This window comes from Etheostoma spectabile, chromosome 5, assembly GCF_008692095.1.
Source record: "Etheostoma spectabile isolate EspeVRDwgs_2016 chromosome 5, UIUC_Espe_1.0, whole genome shotgun sequence".
Lineage (NCBI taxonomy): Eukaryota > Metazoa > Chordata > Actinopteri > Perciformes > Percidae > Etheostoma > Etheostoma spectabile.
In genome coordinates this window covers 490515-512092 of record NC_045737.1, presented here as the reverse complement: position 1 = coordinate 512092, position 21578 = coordinate 490515, and the positions used below count along the sequence as shown (strand labels likewise).

At 41.7% G+C, this 21578-nt stretch overlaps 1 protein-coding gene across 2 annotated transcripts; it reads left to right on the top strand.

Moving 5' to 3' along the window:
* The first annotated feature begins 49 nt into the window (after positions 1–49).
* On the top strand, positions 50–20834 carry LOC116688977 (ras-related protein Rab-35). Of its 2 annotated transcripts, XM_032515222.1 has the most exons (6): positions 60–386; positions 3038–3088; positions 3194–3317; positions 15115–15239; positions 15404–15528; positions 18470–20834. In XM_032515222.1, exons 1-6 carry the CDS (start codon positions 335–337, stop codon positions 18596–18598), a joined length of 606 nt encoding a protein of 201 aa, XP_032371113.1. In that variant the 5' UTR covers positions 60–334; the 3' UTR covers positions 18599–20834. The 2 variants fall into 2 exon arrangements, with proteins under 2 accessions (XP_032371114.1, XP_032371113.1); XM_032515223.1 differs by lacking the exon at positions 15404–15528 and having other exon boundaries at positions 50–386; positions 18470–18576.
* Positions 20835–21578: the final 744 nt, after the last annotated feature.

Sequence of the window (21578 nt, the reverse complement as noted above, 5' to 3'; positions counted from 1 at the left end):
TTAGTGTTCATCAATGGGACGGGACGCCTGTGCTGTAGCAGGAGCCTGCGCAGTGAAGCTGGGTCAGAGTTGGGTGCAGCACCACCGCTCCACCAGAGAAGGAAGCGGAGTTTCCGGCTGTTTGCAGCGGAGGGAGAGGATTGCTGACGCCGTGAAACCCCGAGGAAAACGCAGCCAGCTCGGGGGCTAACACTTTCTAGTATCGGTAGTGGTCGTTTTCTTTGGTATTGGGGGATCTGGGGGCTGGTGAGGTTTTTTTTACGGTCCGAGGAAGTCGGACAGCAAACCGAGCAAAGAAGCGGCACAAGGCGGGGGTGAGCCACTAGCTACCGGCATGGCCAGGGACTACGATTACCTCTTCAAGCTGCTCATCATCGGTGACAGCGGTAAGCCGACGCCGGGGATGAGGGACGGGAAGTGGGCCTTGTCTTGTTGTTTTTATAGGGAGAAGAAGAAATGCAGCTGTATGGCCGCTTCGCTTCTTTGATGCTTTTACAACTTGTTTTTTAGTTTCTGCATGGAAATGATTGGTGAAATGTACACATCCGCCATATTTATGTGGCGGTGACAGGGCGGAGGTTGTGTGTCCTGGCTGGGCATGTCAGCCGATCAGGCCGGATATCGCCTCCAGATCTTCGGGGTTTGTCTCTTGAAGATTTTCTAGTTCTGTTGTCATATCGGCTAAGACATTTATTTTATCTCTACAGCAAAACACACACTGCAACCCAAATAACTGTACCGGGGTCCACATGCTCCTCTAATATGTCCTGTAGTTTGTATCGCTTGTTTGCTTTGTTAGCTCGATGGAAGTTAGGCTAACATTACACTTTCAGGCTTGGTTATGTTGCTAACGTTAGCTGGACTGAGACGCTAGTATGCTCACAAGTTGTAGTCCTTATACAGGAGAATTAAAATAGACTGTTTACTGCACGGTCTTAAGTCAACTAAGTTAGGTTGTTATTGAAAGGCAGTTTATTTAGCTAGCTAGCACTATGGTGCTAGCTTCTAAAGAGTGGAGGAATGCTGCACTGCAGTACGTTAGTTGCATCCATCCAGTCAAAGTATAGTGATGTGAGACAAGACAGTGTCAACCGTAGTATTACTCAATTAAAAACGATATTATAGTCAAGCAGCTGAGGTTCAAAGACCACTGAATATATGGTTACCTTAGCTGTGTTTAGCTTCTTTATTACGTTAAAAAATCATGGCAAACAATATCACAGGTAGGTATATACATAATGTAACTGTACAACTTATGAGGCCTGCTCTTCTTGTATCTCCCCATTAAAGTGAGAACATGCCTTTTAATGGCTTCCCCCTCAGTCGGAGTGTAGCCTCAGTGTCCAGGACTTCTTTGTGGGCAATGATCTTTGCATTTATTGACAACCCAGATCCTGGCACTACCCCAATCAGCTGGCTGCTCACAGTAGAGGACAAGGCAGCACAGCAATCCCTTTACTGCCTCTTACACAGAGGCCAGTGTCCCCTCAGCTGCAGCATGGAAGTACAAATGGCTGCAATGCTGCACAGAGATTATATAGAAAAGATGCTCCGGCCTTTTCCCCCAGCTGCTGCTGCATGTAAACCAATGGACTGCTGAGATTCAGACATTTCACACTCTGGATCTCCAAGCTGAACAGGCTGAGTTGTACACATCACTTGACATTACTAGTAGCACATGCCAGGGCTTCCGCAGTTTTGGACACCACCTAAGCTGAATGAAAGTAAAATCATTGTGGGCATGAAAACTGACTAAATTACTGAATGACTTTTTTCAGATCTAATGATTGTAGTTAGTTCCCAGTGGACTTCTTCACCAAGCTTTTTGAGTGTTGTTCAATGATCTGCTCTAGCTTTTCCATAGTTTTAGACACAGATATGGTAGTCAAAATGGTCCATAATGATGTGAAATTGTATTGAATTACAAGAAAGTAACATTTTCCCACCAAAATACATGCACCTAAGTCTTTCACAAACCCAAGGAAAACGCTGCAAGCATGTGTGATAATCTGCTCATGACAGTGGTTTGCATTTACGTTTTATTCACGAGTTCCAGGCTGCAAAATTCGAAAATGTAAATGTCACGAATAGTTTCATCACTGACCTCCCTGAGGAATATTATTTTTAAGGGGGGTGGCTAGACAGCAGGATGGAATATTAAAGCTTCAAAAGTACTAAAAGAGGATGATCTCGTGTCTGCTTTGAAGCTCTAGTTATTTCTTGTTTGAACAAAACTCTGTAGCGTGGAGACTACAGGAACCTGAGAGCTTTTATGTTCGTACCAATCAAACATGAGATGACAATAACACAATAGGTAGGCTAAGTCACAAGGCTCTATGCTGAGTTCCACCACACCCCAGGCAGGACAGCAGAGTCATTTTCTAACTCGCAGCTGTAACGAATCTGTTGAAGAGCGAACTGATCCCGCTTATCAATCTTACTTTTTTCATTCCACTCTCTTCCCTGTCCTTACCCGGCATCTTTTATGACTGATATTTCTTCCTAAAATGGCTTTCTTCCTATTATGCACTATAATTTTAGGAATCCAGATAGATAGTTGTTACTTATTTGGTGTCTTGCCTTTGTGGCTTCAAAGCAAGCTTTCTTTCACTGCTGCTGTTTGTTCTGCTGTTGCAGTGAATAAGCTTGTGTAGGTGTAAGCGCCACAATAGTTTTCAAATGAACATGTAGAGTGCAGCCTTGCTTACCTTAAATCTTTAAGCTTGTACACCGTGCAACAGGTACAACTTTGTCTGTATATTTTGAAATACTTCATCTTTATGTAAAAGGATTACAGCAACTGTTCAGGTTAGTGTATTGTTTCTGGTTTGGAGCTGCCATGTGGTTACTCTTTTGTAGCTAGAATATAATATTAAAAAAAAACAACCTCAAACTCAAAAACATGTTTTTCCTCAGACAACATGTAGTATTGTGTTTGAAAGCTACAACTCCCAAATAAAGAAGGCACTCATTTTTGTTCATTTTGGAAACCTGTTGGACTCTAAACCTCATTCTGTGCTTGTGTTTTCGTCCTCAGGAGTTGGGAAGAGCAGTCTCCTCCTGCGATTTGCAGACAACACGTTTTCAGGTGCGTGCTTCTGCCAATAGCCACCGTAGCCTTATTGCCAAGTCTACGTTGTTGTTGTAGTTGTTGTGTATTAACTTGATTTTGTCTTGGTATGCATGTTTGCAGGTAGCTATATCACCACAATCGGCGTGGACTTTAAGATCCGGACGGTGGAGATCAACGGGGAGAAGGTGAAGCTACAGATCTGGGATACAGCAGGGCAGGAGCGCTTCCGCACCATTACCTCTACGTAAGTAGATCCACCCACACATACACACACACAGGCTCAATATTTTCTTTCAGCAGTTTAATCTGAAACCAAAAAAAGCTCTCTGCGGTCCTCGGATTAGGTTTTATTTGAGGAAGCAGTTTGTAGACAACTAGGCTGAGTCGGTGCTGCGCTATGAAACTGGGTGGAATTCCCCACATATCCTAATTACAGATGTGAGAGGGAGACTTGACTTATACTGCTGCGCTACATGACGGCAAGGCCTTGGCGTCGTTACCCTCTTATGCTGTAGTGTGTGTCACACTGCTGTCCCGTGTTATACAACATCTGTGTGCCTCTGGGTTCAAGCCGATGTATGGAAGAAAGTTAGGTCTGTACAGGTGAATTGTTGGACTGACATTATTGTTGTATCGTCTTCCAACACAAAAGCAGGATTTCCCACTCGTCCAACACAAGGCCTGTGAGCTAATTTTAAGTCTAAATCTAAACTATTTTGTCCAGTTTGGCTTCAGCCAAGTCACAGCACAAATCAAATGCACCACTCACTACTCTTAAATAAAAAAACACTTTTAATAGGGAGACAGAAATCTAAGAGACATATTAAAACCAAAACTATCAACATGGCCACTACCACTACGTATTATTTTGAATTTATTTTTTTGCCATTTTGGAAAGAGGGTCCGTAAAACCCAAATCTGCATTTTTTTGACCACTTGAGGGCAGCAAAAGGAAATAACTTTCTCTTTGGCGGCTAAATGTTCCCGTCATAGACTAAAAAAGAATCAACAGAGCTTCCGGGTGTGAAAAGTGAAGCCAGTGCGGAAGTGCCTTTAATCTGCATTCTCTCTGTATTTCCAACAGGGGGCAACTTAACTGGTTGCATATAAAGACGTCTGCTTGTATAAGATTGGGAAATGACCCACACTTGATTTATTACCCCAGAAAACCTTTTCGTGATCAGTTCATGGTCTCAATCGCTATTTTGAAGTCTACATTCATACAGGACGATGTTCATTTCGTAAATGATGGTCCCATTTATTTTAAAGCGCCCATATTTTGCTCATTTTCAGGTTCATAATTGTATTTTGAGGTTATACCAGAATAGGTTTCACATGGTTTCATTTTCAAAAAACACCATATTTTAGTTGTACTGCACATTGCTGCAGATCCTGTTTTCACCCTGTGTGTTTAGGTCTCTGTTTTAGCTACAGAGTGAGACATCTCATTTGTCTTAGCTACCGAGAGAGACATGTCACTTCTATACTATCTTTGTTGGAGTAGCTAGGTAAGATCACATCAGCTAGATAATTCTTTCTCCAACTTTGGTACAAGGCAGGATTATCTGGGAGACTTCTTCTACTTGTGGAATACCTGCAGAACAGGAACATGGAAGTAGTTCTTTTGTAGATTATGGTGAACTAGTGTGTGTTGTAGCAGTGTTTTGCCATTGAGAATGAGCTAGCATGCTAGCGCTAGCATGTGCTACGGTTAGCCACCTTGTCTCAGCTATTGACGTAAAAAAAGCTGTGCAGATTTTGAACAGCTCACCCGGAGACTGAAGGCAGAGGACATTCAGAAACATGTCTCACTCAAAACAGCATGAATAGTTTTTTTTCCAAGTTTGAATGCTTGTGGAAGCACCAGAGACACAAAATAACTCCCAAAATCCCAGAAAAAGTAATTTTTTTTTCAAAATATGGGCACTTTAAAATGGACAATAAAGCAGGGAATGCTTTAAGCCGTGGCTACAACGCGACTCGTCAGTCATGACAGCTTAGCAGTGCCTATCCGTGGCACTGTGTACATTAAAATATTCCTTAAATTGTTTTGGGATCCTGTCCATGTTTTCCCCTTTAAAATTTGACCCTCTCACTGTGTGTTTTCCTTTCATCAAAGTTGATTGGAACATTTTGGTCGCCTAAAAAATTCTTGTTCAGCCCCCTCGTCCAAAATCCGTCACGACCAGTTTAAAAAACAAACAAAAAAAACAAGGTGTTGATGGCCAATTTGCCAAACTCAAGGCTTCAAAATGGCACTTCACTAAACCAATGGGTGACTTCACTGCTGCTGTCTCGCTTTGAAGACAGCTCACACATTGCTCCTCCCGCGCTCTGCTGAAATAGACTTACCATTCAATTACTGTGCAATTTTCATGGACTGGCTTGACATGGATTGGCTTGACATTAGAGCACAGATTTGACACCCATAATAAATAAGAGTTGTGCATCATTAGGCGGCTGCTCTCACTGTACGAGGAGACAGCGTCTGAGCAGCTCTAATAGAAGAAGCTCAAACTGCCGTTATCTTACCCACTTGCTCCTTTTTTGACTTTGACTCAGAAAGAGGTTACACTTAATTAAAAGATATTAAAGGTTGGATGCTTTTATATAGACCTTAGTAAATGTAAATGGACTGTTCTTATATAGCTTATTCTAGTCACAATGATTACGCAAAGCGCTTTTACATAGTACAGGAACCATTGACACACATTCATACAGTGTGCCCGAGGCTGCCGTACAAGGTGCCACCTGCTCATCAGATAAACACTCACACACATTTACACTCCGATGCAGGAGCAAGTTGGGGTTCAGTGTATTGCCCAAGAACACTTTGACATGGGACTGTAGGGCCAGGGATCAAACCACCAAACTTCTGATTGGCAGGTGACCGCTCTACCACTGAGCCACAGCCACCCCTTAGTGGTCCCCTAATATCACATCTAAATTCTCTTTTATATAGACCTTAGTGGTCCCCTAATATCACATCTAAATTCTCTTTTATGTAGACCTTAGTGGTCCCCTAATACCATATCTGAAGTCTCTTTGCAGAATTACAGCCATTAGAGCCAGTCCCACATTGAGCTTTCCTTGCTATGTACCATTTCTGACTCTGTAGCTTTTTTTTGGGGGGGGGGGGCAAAGGCTTGGGGTATGGCCTTGACCAACTGCCACTTTGCCATGATGTCTCTCTCTCATGGGTGGGCCAAATTGTCTGGGTGGGCAAAGCAGGGTAAGGGGAGGTAACCTTGCCCCCTATGAGGTCATAAGGGGCAAGATTCCAGATCGGCCCATCTGAGCTTTCATTTTCTCAAAGGCAGAGCAGGGTAGAGCTCGGTTTGTACCTATCACCATTTCTAGCCACTGGGGCAGAATGGGGGAACGCATATTCATTTTAAAAAAACCTCATAAAGTCAAATTTTCATACCATAGGACCTTTTAAACTGTCACTGTTCAAGTTTTGTCCCGAACAGGGCCAGGAGGACAGATAATGTTAGATAATTGATACGTTGTACTTTCACTGCTGCAGTGAGGACAATCGGAACACCAAAGTTATCCAGAAAGCTTGAAATCCTGTGCAGTGCTGACACCTCAGCCCCAGAGGAGTATGAGCGCCCTAGTTTGGGAGGACGGCTGCAAGTGGTTGTGCAGGAATCCCTCCACCAAGCAGGCTGCCCACAAGGCAAATTGTTCACTGTGCTGAAGTAGGGTGGCATGGTGCCTCATTAGATCCTAAACCAATTTCCATGGGCAGAGACCTGCTCTGTCCACTCGGCAGACTTGCCTGACCCTGCAGCTGACAGAAGCCTCAGGCCCAAATCATGACCTTTAATGTCCCCTTGCACTTGTTACTACCCACACGTTTATGTCCCGTTAAGTGTCCCACCTTGACTATTCTGACTTGTATCCAAGGCTAGAACTAACTATTGTTACAAGGTTTATTATCATTACAAGGTGATGTCTTGTTTTGATTCAGTTCAATATGATTTAAAACAGAGAGATGCAGGAAATCTCCATATTTGGGAGGTGAAAACAGCATTTTCTGCCAAATATATATATTTTGCTTGCAGCTCTACTTATGCATGACATATTTTTTTAAATAACATTTTTGCAAAAATATCACATACCCCCTGCAGTACTCCAAAGTACCCCCATTTGAGAAACACTGCTTTAAAACATGTCTGAAGGGGCACTTCACTCCCAGAATGAATGAATAAATAAAAATTACACCTTTTACAATTTTTAACTTCTCACTTCTTCTAGTGAGTTCATGCTTTTGTTCCGATAAGACCTTTTATTCTCATTTTCATTTGTAAAGGTGGTTTTTAAAATTGTAAATGTTTCTCCACCTTGATGCTATATCAAGTTTACACTTAGTATTTACTGTTCTGGGGCCATTAATAACACATAATGGGTGAACGGTCAAGACGAAACGGGGTGAGAGAGAGATGGACAATAACATTCAACAAATATCCCCAGTTGCACATATCCCTCCACGCCTACTGTGTGGGCGCCCATTACTGCTGGGCATTGGGGACATGCTCAGACAACACCATATCCCCAAACTGTCAGGCCAGGCAGAAACACTGAGAGACACACACACACACACACACACACACACACACACACACAAACACACAGTACGCCTGACAAAAAGGTCTTTGTGTTTGTTTGGCGAGTGCAGCTACAGTGGGGATGCTCTCTTTCTGATGCCTGATGCACGGTTCGCTGCTTGGCTGCGGGGTTACAGTACAGTTACAGAACTGTCCATCACATGGCCGACCCCAGCGAAAGTCCCCGGATGTTCACCGCTGTCCCAAAGTTGACTCCGAGTCAACTTTTGCAGAGCGGTAGCCATGGACGGCGGACTCGCAAAAGTGCATCCAGTATATTCTCCCGTGTATACACACACTTGCTATACTAAAGATTTTTCAAATAGCCTACTTTATGATATGTCTCTGTGTTACTCCAGAGATGTTAACAGCTAGCTAGGCTAAAGGTTGTCCAGGCAGTTGGTACACCTCGCGGGTTTTTATATGTATTTGATGATTTAGTAGTAGTAGCATTGTAATTAACATTAGCATTGTAACAATGACGACTAGCTTTTTGCTATTACTGTAACGTAATTTGAATTAAACTAACGTTTTAAGCAGCAAAGTTTGTGACTGGACTTGAAAACGTACCTAACAGTTGTTTTAGGCTGGAAATGAACTGATAGGAAACCTACATCAACACCAACAACTCATTGTCTGCAAAACGTGTTTAGAGCCGGGCAATATATCGATATTATACTGATATCATGATATGAGACAAGATATCGTCTTAGATTTGGGAAATTGTAATATAGCATAAGTGTTGTCTTCCTTTTAAATAATAATAAATTAAAATTATATAGCGCTTTTCACAGACCCAAAGTTGCTTTACAGGGGAGGTAGGAGGTTTAAAGGCTGTGATGTGATGTCATTTTCTGAACTGACCAGAATGCTGTAACTGTTCTATTATTAGCCTTTACCCACTTAGTCATTATATCCACATTACCGATGATTATTTATCAATATTATATAAATATTGTGTGAATATTTTGTTAAAGCGCAATAGTCAACAAAATCGTCGCAGTATCGATATTGAGATATTTGGTCAAAAATATCAAATATATATTTGATTTTCTGCATGTTGCCCGGCCTTATTGTAGTGACACCACTCTGCTTGAAATCCGCTGCAGTTCCAGTTGAAAAACGCTGCCTATGGAAACCCAGCAGCTGTCACGCACTCTGTTCCCATGTATTCCAGTGTCGCAGTATAGTATTAATCATTTAAATAAACTAAGCGCTTACTTTTAAGATCACTTTCTTTGCCTCAGTCTAGACAAGTGGATGTTTTTGTTAGGGCTGCACGATTATGGCCAAAATGACAATCACGATTATTTTGATCGATATTGTGATCACGATTATTATCACGATTATTTGTTGATTTTAACCAAAACAAATTTTATAATCACATAGGCTTATAACTGCTTTCACATCCATAATGTGCTACATTCCTCTTATGTTGAAGTCGTATGTTGTATAGACATACAGCCGCAACACATGTAAAGGAAAATAATCTGAACTAAATAGCTCTGGATGGATAGATAGATAGATATATATATATATATATATAGATATATATATATATATATATATATATATATATATATATATATATACAATAAATGGATCACTGTGAAAGCTCCTTCACTTGTTTTCAACAATAACTGATTAAAAGAGCTAGGGAGAGAGAGGGAGCGCAATAAACGTACTCGCAGAGAGACAACTGACTCTTTATGAATGGGTCCAGCAGCTCCGTCTCACACGCTATTACTCTACCAACTGAAGTTAGTTGCATTCAATAACTTCTGTGTTTTTCACCATGGCCGCCGCGAGAGCAGAGTTACTAGCAGAAACACTTGCACAAATACAGGGTTGCCTCTTATGCTTAACAATATACAGCTGTGTTAATAATAATAATTGTAATAATAATTACAACTGTGGACAAATCAGAATCAGCTTTATTGACCAGGTATGAAGACACATACGAGGAATTTTCCTTTGGAGCATAGTTGCTCACAATGTGCTTACACATTCAAAACAAACTACCCAAAAAAAACAATATATACACACTAATATAGACACACTAATATATATATACTCTAAACAGAAACAATGTAGAGAGATGAGTGCAATGAAGAGACCAATAAAAAATATTTAAATGTGGAACAAAGTGCAAAGGGTACTGGGATAAATAGTATTAAGTTATTATATTACAATATGAACAGTATGAACATTAAGAACAGTTCTGAAATAGGAAACGTCAGAAGTGTGGACCGGCGTTGTCGCCGCTCTGTCTCTGTTGCTGTGGAGCCGTGCGAGTGAAAGGGGGCGGGGCTGCGCGGAGAGTAAGAGAGATCCAACACAGGCACGGCTTTACAGAAGAAATGGGTCATGTAACGCAAAATGAATCATACCATATCGATATAAACAACATTGCTTTGTTTGTGGAGACGCAGCGGATTCGACTTAGAGGAAAAATAATAGTGCCCTAGAGCCCTGTGAGCTAACAGACGCTAACTAGCACCGGTCACTGCTGTTGTCTGGAAACAACACAGGCGGGACAAAATGTTTTGTTTACTGGTAAACTGGTAAACCTTGAGACCGACGTATAACCGACTGCTATCTGTTGAGTTTTCCTCACGTTACTCTGTCCTCTGTGACTGTCTCCATCTAGAAACTAAGCTGTGCGGTGGAGGGAACAACTCTGACTGGCAAATGATCAGACAGTGGTTTATGGAGCGGTAGATTGGCTTTGCAAAAAAAAAAAACGGAGCGTTCTATGAAATGACGCAATAATAATAATAAAAAAACTCTTGATTACGCGAATTTGATCGTGGGAAGCCAAAATCGTGCTTGAAATTTGATTAATTGTGCAGCCCTAGTTTTTGTAATTGGTAGAGGGCCTGGTGGTCACTAGTCCTACTAATTATCCATTACTTTTAGCCACCCGTGTTAACTTTTCAGGTTGATTGCTAGTTATCTTGGACTATTACCTGTCCATTGCAAAATTCATTCAGATTACTTTATCTGATAATCAGCAATTCATTTGTACAGTCTATCCCATCCATGTAGATCAAATAAAGAAATCCATAACAACAATCAAAACCTCAACATGCCTGACAATAAGTGCACAGATCAACGGGTTGTCTTTAGTAGACTGATAGATGAAGGGATAAAGGAATTTCAGATTGAGTTATTATTTATTTTGGCTTTCTAAACCTACTTGTTTCTTCCTCAGGGAGCTGAGGTCTTTCCGCTGGACTCCAGTGATCTTGGAGCAGACCGTAACAATATTATTCAGTCAGTTTTTGTCCTTAACAGACAACCCATTAAACCACAAACTAGGGCTGCACGATTATGGCCAAAATGATAATCACGATTATTTTGATCAAAATTTTGATCGCGATTATTCTCATGATTATTTGTTGATTTTAACCAAAACAAATTTTATGCTTTAGGCTATTTATAACTGGAGAGGGAGTGTGATGGACGCTAGGCTACTCACAGAGAGACGGCTGATCATTATGAACGGGTCCAGCACGGGTCGAATGGTGGATACACACGTCGTGTGTATTAAACGTCTGTATCTTCACTGCGCTGCATTTTTATGAACTATGATATTCTGGCCATGGGTCACATCTCTGGTCCAGGTCCAGGTCCAGGTCCAGGTCCAGCAGCTCCGTCTCACGCTGTTACTCTACCAACTGAAGTTAGCTGCATTCAATAACTTCTTCTGTGTTCTTCGCCGTGGCGGCCGCGATACCAGTTACCCGCGGAAACACTGGTACAAATACAGGTTTGCCCCTCGTATTTAACAATATACAGCTGTGTTAATAAAAAATTTAAACTGTAGACAAATATCAGAAGTGTGGACCGGCGGCCGCTGTGTGGCGGGGCGTGGAGTAAGTGGAGAGAGAGTAGGATGAGAGAGCGTAGAAAGATCCAACACAGGCACGGCTTTGCAGACAAAATGGGTCATGTAACGCAAAATTAAACCATATCCATATAAACAACATTGCAGCGGATGCGAGGACATTAGCACCGGTGCGTCCTAGAGGAGCTAACAGCTAACAGACGCTGCTAGCTAACAGCTAACAGACGCTATTAGCTAACAGCTAATGCTACTAGCACCAACTAGCACTGGTCACTGCTGTTGTCTGAAAAACAACTGATGGGACAAAATGTTGCGTTTACTGGTAAACTGGTAAACTTCAAGACCGACGTATAACCGACTGCTATCTGTTGAGTTTTCCTCCCGTTACTCTGTCCTCTGTGACTGTCTACATCTAGAAACTAAGCTGCACGGGGTGCAGTGAACTACTCTGACTGGCTCATGAGCAGACGGTAGATGGGCTTTGCAAAAAACCTGGAGTGTTCTATGAAATGACGTTTATAAAAAATAATTGCGACTCGATCACGCAAATTTGATCGTGGGAAGTCCAAATTGTGATCGCGATTAAAATTCGATTAATTGTGCAGCCCTACCACAAAAACAATTAAAAAAGTTAAAGGACTCTCGATACAAGTACCATATTCCAGATATTTGTGTTCCTGTACAATTTGAACATTGTCATCATGTACAATGCTATATATCCGGTGTGTGTGTGTGTGTGTGTGTGTGTGTGTGTGTGTGTGTGTGTGTGTGTGTGTGTGTGTGTTGTGTGTGTGTGTGTGTTTTTGTTCCAAGGACTTTAACTTTCATTTCTTTCTTTCGTTTGTATTTTTTATACATTTTATTTATCAGAACTTATATATGTATTGTGATGTTCCTCTGTTCTGTTATGTAACAAATTATTATCATATTATTCTAGTTAGAACTCATAAATAACTACAAATAACTAATATTAGGGAAATCTGTTTATGTACAGTCCCTGACAAAAGTCTTGTCGCTTGTGTACAAATTGACCTGAAGTGCCGCTGAAATATATTTCTAATCAAGATTTATTTACAAGAAATGGCTCATTTTAATCCCAACAGCTTTTGTAATAATGTTTCAGTGCAAAAAGAAACTGTCAAAAGTATTTTAATATTCACAGCTTGGTAAAGCCCACTGAGTCAATTTTTGCAAAGACATAAGTGTTGTCGCCTTGTCATGTGAGCTTCACCTGGGACTAATAATGGATCAATTAGGTCTCAGGTGTGTATAAAAACAACCCCAGTACACTAGACCTTCACATCAACTGCAACTAGACCTCTGCAAACATGCCTAAGATTCACCCTGAGACTAAAGTTTTGATTATCAAGAGGCTGAAGACCAGATCCACTGCTGATGTGGCAGACACCTTCAATGTGTCTCAGCGTCAAGTACAGAGGATAAAAAAACCATTTGAAGACACTGGAGACGTTTTTGACAAGCCCAGGTCAGGCAGACCCCGCAAGACAACTGCTCGAGAGGACCGTTTGTTGGCTTGAAAATCCAAGGCCAGCCCAGTTTCCACTGCAGCAGAGCTCCACCAGACCTGGTCCACTGAAGTCCCTGTGTCAATCAGAACGGTTTGTCGGATTCTGTCTTGAAATGGCCTCCATGGTTGAATCAGTGCCCAGAAGCCAGCACTAAACAAAAGACAATTGAAAAACCGTGCAGCATTTGCCAAGGCCCACAGCCTGCTAAAAGGATGGACGCTGGAGAAGTGGAATAAAGTGGATTTTTCAGATGAATCTTCTGTTGAATTACACTACAGTTGCCGCAAATATTGCAGGAGACCTACTGGAGCCCGCATGGATCCAAGATTCACCCAGAAAACAGTGAAGTTTGGTGGCGGAAAAATCATGGTCTGGGGTTCCATCCAGTATGGGGTGTGCGAAAGATCTGCAGGGTGGAAGGCAACATCAATAGTCTCAAATACCAAGAAATCTTAGCTACCTCTTATATTCCCAACCATAAAAGAGGCCAAATTCTGCAGCAGGATGGTGCTCCATCGCATACTTCCATCTCCACTTCAAAGTTCCTCAAGGCGAAGAAGATCAAGATGCTCCAGGATTGGCCGGCTCAGTCACCAGACATGAACATCATGGAGCATATGTGGGGTAGGATGAAAGAGGAAGCATGGAAGACCAAACCAAAGAATATTGATGAACTCTGGGAGGCATGCGAGACTGCTTTCCTAGCTATTCCTGATGACTTCATCAATACATGGTCTGGATCCTTGCCAAACCGCATGGATGCAGTCCTTCAAGCTCATGGAAGTCATACAAGATATTAAATTTGAATCTCACAGCACCACTATTTAATTTTCTGACATATTTTAGTATTTGTAGTAAATTTGTTCAATTTATGTATAGGCGACAAAACTTTTGTTTTGCCAAAATTTGACCTTTCTGTCTTGTTTAAATAATAAATCTTTTTTTAGTGAAACTAATTTATTCCAGTGCATTGAACATCATTTGGGAGGGTTTTAGCTTTTCATATGAGCTATTTCTTACACCAATTGATTAATTAAAAGTCAGGCTAATAGCAGGTGTTTCTACAAAATAGATAAGCGACAAGACTTTTGTCCGGGACTGTACTAGATCTAGTAGTTTTTGTTGACTGTTAGCCGAGATCTTCAACTGGGGCACCTCAGAATTAGTGCAGGGGTGCTGCCAAATTAGGTTAAAAAGACTATTTTTTGAAAGTTTAATAAAAAAAATGATTTAAAAAATCATTGTTTTTGCTGCCCCAAAATGTAGAAGAGCTTTGATTTGGTTGCGGCTCTGTCTTTTGTCAGGGACTGTATATCGGATTTTTAATTGACCAAATATTTGTATCGGTATCGGCCTTAAAAATCCTTTATCGGTCGGGCTCTATCCCGCACTACTCCACACAGCCTCTTTTTATTAAATTTGATATTGAACACATTTGTTTCTGTGTTTATTGTTTGTTACATTTCATATTCATGTTTAATATGTTTGTGCATGTACCAACCACCAAGGCAGATTCCTTGTGTTATTTACTTGGCAATAACTCATTTTCTGGTTCTGATTCTAAATCCTTTTCTAGGGCTGGGCCGTACATCAATGTTGTATCGATATCGCGATATGAGACTAGATATCATGTTAGAGTTTGGTAATATTGTAATATTTTAAGTGTTGTCTTTACCTGGTTTTACAGGCTGCATTACAGTAAAGTGATGTCATTTTCTGAACTTACCAGACTGTTCTAGCTGTTCTATTATTTACCTTTACCCGCTAAGTCATTAAATCATTTCTGGAGAATATTTATAAAAAATCTCATTGTGTAAATAACATTTTGTTAAAGCACCAATAGTCAACCATACAATATCAACACTGAGGTATTTGGTCAAGAATATTGTGATATTGGATTTTCTCTATATCGCCCAGCCCTATCCTTTTCTGATTTTTAGGCGCTTCTTAGTGTTGTGTTCTAGCTGACACATTATGTGTGGATGTATGTTGTAGTCCGGAGTTTCCTGATGTTGAAGGCTGACTGTCTCTCTCCGTCTGCATGTTCAGATACTACAGGGGGACGCACGGGGTCATAGTGGTGTACGACGTCACGAGTGCCGAGTCCTTCGTCAACGTCAAACGATGGCTACATGAAATCAACCAGAACTGTGACGATGTGTGCCGAATATTAGGTGAGCTTGCACCTTTCACCATTCAAGGAAAGTCTTAGGCACCGTTTGCCTAAGAATAGACTCTATTCTGGAATGTATTCGATGGCATTGAAAAATGAGTTCCAGTGTGTTTTGAGTCCAGACGGTCCTGTTACATCACACCGGCAACCTTTTCTGTCTTTCAGTGGGAAACAAAAACGACGACCCCAACTCCAAGGTGGTCGAGACCACTGACGCGCAGAAGTTTGCAGAGCAGATGGGAATCAACCTGTTTGAGACGAGCGCAAAAGAGAACATCAACGTTGAAGAGGTAAAGTTGTTGTTTCTGCCATCTGACCAGTGTGCAGACCAGTGTTGGGCAAGTTACTCAGAAAGTGCAATATGTACAGTATTACTCCTTGAAAAAAGTAATACCATTACTTTGCTCTCTTTTAAAAGCCAGACAATTTTGTACCTTTGGCGCATTGCGATTATGACGGCGGATTTGCTAAGCAGGAAGGAGAGATTTTCAGGAGAAGAAACTCATCTGCTTGTGTGTTAAGTGAAAGCTCATGAGCAGATCATAAATGGAAATGATCACTTTCCGCTACCGTAAGATAAAAATGTGCCAAGAATTTACCTGAACACCTCCCTGTAAGACCAGCACCCCCGTGGGTGCACAGATGAGCGCAGGTGCATTTGGTATTTAGACGACGTCCCAGCCGCTCTCAATCCCGTTCTTAAACCTTTCTACCACCGATGTGTTGCTCTTTTGATGTATATATGAGTTTCTCCTAATGTCAGCAATTGATTTTTGATTTTTAAAGACACTTTCATTGGGCGTTGCATTGTGCCGGGTGCAAGATAGGGCCCTGAATATCAGTTGTATTGTCTAGGGTCAGTCTGCATCGGACTCTCCAGGTGATTTATTTAAATAATACATTCTTTTCCATTTACACATACATAATATTTTTGTTTACCAAAAAGTCAGAAATATCAGGAAAATGCATAGATTTCTGTCAAATAAGGGAATAGACTCATTGTCTTTATTATACTCGGAGTGATCAGGCTTAAAGCCCCCCCCCCCGAAATGCTACTCTGCCACAAGCTTTCGCTGCCCACAAACTGCAGAACTGCAGACATTCTGCATTCAGGCTGTTACTGTGTGATGCGAAGACTGTCGCACATTAACATAGGCTTATTATGTAGTTATTTCTGAGTTTTACATAAGCTTCCATAATGAAAAGGACCTGGCGATCCAGATTTCCACAACCGTAGTAACTCGCTGTGCCTGCGTGTGCAAGGCAAGAGAAGAGAGGGACGCGGCTCTGCTCACAGGGACATGTTGGACGACGTCGATGTTCCACCAGGATCAGAGCCTTTATATCGTGACAATACGTCCAGCTGTTGGAAGTATTTTGCTTTCCGTCATCTTTCGTTTGGGTTTTCAGCCCTGACCTAACGCGCGCTAAATTACGACGAGCGTACCCGTCACGTCGTCGTATACAAAAGCCGACCACGGCCCAAAAAAAACAATCACATTTGGGCAACGCAGTAACGCAGCGTTGCTTGGATTAGTTTCGAGACGAGTGCAAAAAAAAAAAAAACATCAACGTCGAAGAGGCAACTTGTTTGGAAATTGTATCCCTTACACTACAGGTTACTGTGGACAGTAGTCTTGCTTTGCCAAACCTTCCTCCACAGCGGTGCGGGGGAGGATTTGGTTAGTCCACACAGCATTCCGGGATGGGAGAATTGTGGATTCCTCTGTGGAATATGTTACTGAGTAATGTGTTACAGCCCAACACTGGTGCAGACTGAGGTGTTTGTGTGGAGTGGTCTCTGGGACATGTCTGGTATGCATGAATGAATGAGGCAGCGTGTCTGAATGCTGTCCTACCTGCTGATCAGCAGGCCGTCCCAGGGTGCTCCCTGTGCTCTGTCTCATTGTACACAGCATTCCTTAAAGCAGTGGTTCCCAAACGTTTCCTGCAGCTTGTTGTTTAATTGTTTACTGTTAAGATGTTTTTTTAAGCTTAGAATTGATATCAAGATTCTCTGCCACAATTTGTTTCTCACGAAGTGTATTGTTTATTGCACCTGACAGTCCTTTCACAAACTTGTTGATGCTTTGCTAGCAGTGCAGCAGAACCATGCACTTTTTTGTTCATATTTAGCGTAGAACCACTGTTAAAACTCCCAGCGCCCCAGTTTGGGATCCACAGCCTTAAAGGGAAATACACTTTAGGGCTGCAACTACCGATTATTTTCATGATCAATTACTAGTTATTTTCTCAATGTATTGTTTGTTCTATAAAACATTGAGAGAGAAAAAACTCCTAATTTCTCACAATCAGAATTTCCTAAAGCCCAACTCGACATCTTCATATGGCTGGCTTAGCTTAGCTTAGCATAAAGACTGGAAACCACTAAACTGTCCTGTGTAAAGGTAATAAAACACACTTACCAGCACCTTTTCTGTAGCCTGCTAAATTACACATACTATTTAGTTATTTTCTTAATATTATGGTAGGACAACCAGTGGAGACTTCAGGAAGTCCGGCATCTAACCCCCTGTACAGCTACAAATAGGCACCTTTTTTCTTTCTTTTTTTTTTCACATTTTAAGCAGACAACATATAAGGTGTTATCTAACTAACTGTACAGTTGCTTTATCATTTTTATACTTTTTGGACAAAGCCAGGCCTGTGTGTTTGTCTTTATGCTAAGCTAAACTGTGGCTACAGGCGACTTGCGCCCAGAATAACCATTTTTTCTCAAACTGTTCCTTTAATGCTATGTAAATGGATGGTGATGGCTTTGGTGGGACACTTTCAACAGATGTCGCTATTGACCAACCAATACTGGTTTTTCAAAGCCGATACCGATTATTAGTAGTTAATGAAACGGATATTTGGAACCTATATGCATTTACAGTGAAAATGAAAATATTTTAGTGAAAATGGGTCAACGTAATACCCAGGAACAGATAGTGTCGTGGGCGGGACAGTAAGTCCGAGTCTGTGGTGAGTGAAACCGAAACAGATGGGCCGACAAAGAGCTGTAGCCGAGCCAAAGTTTTTTTAATTAATTCACTTCATTGGTTATCAAGCGAATAAAACGCTGATAGAGATCAAAAAAAAAAAACACCTCGATGATGGGTCTTATCCCTAGATTTCAGCCCCAACTGTTTTTTTTTTTTGAGCCCGTCTCTTCCTCCAGTCTGGTTGCTGTACTCACCACCCGGCGCCGGTTTTGTTCTTCTCCTGTAGATGTTCAACTGCATCACGGAGCTAGTGCTAAGAGCCAAGAAGGAGGTGCTCGCCAAGCAGCAGCAGCAGCAACAGAACGACGTGGTCAAACTCACCCGGAACAGTAAACGGAAGAAAAAGTGCTGCTAGCAAACTCCAAGCCATCCACACACACACACACACACACACCAAAAAAAAGGCCGGCGGCGTCTTTTTTTTTTCTTTCCCTCTTCACACATGCATAAACACAAGCTGGGACTCAGAGCATCTAAATTAAAGAGCAGATAAAGATTTAATAAATATACGGTGAAAAGAAAGAAAAAAAAAAAGTCCCCTTTGGACAAACTAATCATGAAGACTTCAAAACAAGTGTACAGATTTTATTAGACGTCAGATCAAGTTTTATTTGGAAGTCAGCAGACGGGCACTATTGACCTGAGGTCCTCCTTTGTTTAAGGATCTGCACGCTGACAAGTGAACACCTTAATGCTCCGATTTGTCTCCACACAACCCCCCCCCACCCCCACCCCCACCCAGTATCTCAGCCCTCCTCCTCATTCCACTGCACACGGGACATTCAGAGTCACGTCAGACTCTGCGCCTGACGAGGAGGAGGGTTTCACCTTTTTCTGGATTTTTTTGTTTCTTTCTCTTTTTTTGGGGGGGGGGTGGGGGGGGGGGCTGTTTGGTTGGGAGGTGTTTCTTTTTTCTGAGGAAGAGTGGAGGTGTCACCACCTCTCGACGGTTTCAACATTTCAGACACCTGCGTTACCACAGCTCACGCCAAGAGATCATGAACTGCTAGATTTTTGATTTTTTTATTTGACTTGTTGCAAGGGGGGAGGGGGGGGGGTTACCCCACAGATGATGAAGATGATGTTGATGATGAAGATGATTGGTAGACGACCTATAGTAACTAATCCATGGACAGAACTGGTGACTTCTAATGTTATTTTTTCTTTGCCGATATTTTGCCAAGCTTTCCCACCCGCTCCCCTCTAACCTCCTCTTTTCTTTTTTTTTGCTTCTTATTTTTTATTTTATTTTATTTTTTTTGCGGCAGAGCAGTTGAACCGCTCCTGGAGCTCTGGGACGTCCGGCTCTGAAAGCACCGTTCACCGCAGTCTTACTACCGCTTTCAGAGGTTGCTTTTTAAATCTTTTCCTCAGTATTTTAAACACAAAAATAAAATGATACTGCCAATATTATGGGAAAAAAAATATTAGGAGCTCAGTGGCGGCTCTCATTTGCCCTGGTGCCATAGTGACCCCTGGTAGGCCATGAGGCAGGGGGAATCGGGGTGTAAGGGGACCCTCAGGAAGTGCTTGGGGCTGCCTTCCCTCCTCCTCCCTATTTCCTTCTGTACTTCTGCAGCCACTGGCCTCCCCACCCCCCCAAACCACCCACATATCAGCAGCCCCGGACTCACCTCCTGCATTCGGTCCATCAAGGGGCTCTTACTCTGGAAACTGGCTTCTCGTCGTCGTCGCGGTGATCTCCAATCCATAGCAAACTGTGTATTTTTTTTTTTTGCCCTTGCATGTAACACTTTGCTTGAAGGGGTTTGTAAAAGGTAATGCCAGACTTGCATTTAGACTGTCAAAAGATTTACTGTATTTTTCCAGCTTGCAGAATATTTTCAAGAGTTGACTAATGTTTCCAAGTCTGATGTCATGTTTTTCTTTGCTTTCCTCTGTCACAACCTACCTGTTCAATGAAAGTGTTACCGCACAGTGTTTTTTCTTTCTTTTTTTCTTTCTTTTTTTTTTTCTTTGTGGCATTCGCGATGAGTGTGGCAGACAGTGGGACTGATGATGTAAGAACAAAACAAGGACGGACTGCAGCGCTGGATCCCGGTGTGTTCGGGGCCCCGAGCTCCTCTCCCTCTGCACGTGCACCGCCAGGGTTTGCCAAGAGGCCGAAGCATCGTACAATGTCTATAACTGACATATTTTTGATCTTTATTTTTGAATTGGGAGAGTAATAAATGGAAAGAGCTATAGATATTGGCTGAGCTTCTGTTGGAAACATTTAGTTTTCAGACTCTGGGCAGACTCCGGGCTGCCAGTTAGGGATCCTGATACGAGTTGTCACGGTGGCCTCCAGGACCTAGATATGGTGTCAAATTTCACACTTTATGATTTCTATTCATTACGTGTATGTATATATAAATATATTTGTGTGTTTATATTCAGTATAGAACATACACACATAATTGGCACACCAAACTTTGCATGTGTTAACATGCCCCGTGTGCTATGGTTGCAATACACTCGTCAGCTGTGGTTTACTGTACACTGGAGAAAAAGAGATGTACTATTCAGTTTTCCCTACATGAATTTAATCAGTAATAAATGTTTTAAAGGAATAAATATTTGACACATAATGACTGATCTCATGTGTAAGTGATTTTGAGACTTGGTCTTAACTTCATTTTAAAACTGTCTTTTTGTTTATTTTTATTTTTTTTGTGAATAAAATTGTATGTGAGGAAGTGTGCACTGGTCTTGCTGCTGTCTGTCTCAGTGTTACGCAGGGAATCAGTCGGGATCACGTTCCAGGAGAGGAATTCCAGTTTACACACCTTCGCAACACGTTTGAAAAAGAAACAAATTAAAACGGTCTGTTTTTGTCTTTCATTGTCGTCCCTTGCTTTCACCACTAGCTAGCTGTCTGGATTTACCCTGCAGAGATCTGAGGAGCAGTTAAAGCGCAACCTAGGGTCTTCTTGTGAATGTACCGGAGTCAAACGTTCGTTTCAAAGCATATTTGGAACGGAAGTGCCACTTTTACGATTTACCGTACTCTTGTTTTTTGTTAAATGGTCTTTTGAATGGGAGTGCTAGTGGCGCTACTATGATAGCATCAAAATCATCATTTTAACACTAAGAAGGCTCGACACAACATGAAGCTTTACTCAAAGTATCACCAGGGGCTCAGTACATGAACACAATAATTAAGAACATTGTTTTTGTACACAGAATTTACCAAAAAGAAAGGTTAGACTCACTGTAGCAGTTGTCATTTACACAATCCGCCGCCATCTTGTCAGTCAAAAATAAGTTATCTCCGAATGCAAATGAACAGACTCCATAGTAGATAATGTCATTCTTATATGAGGCTCCTTTTT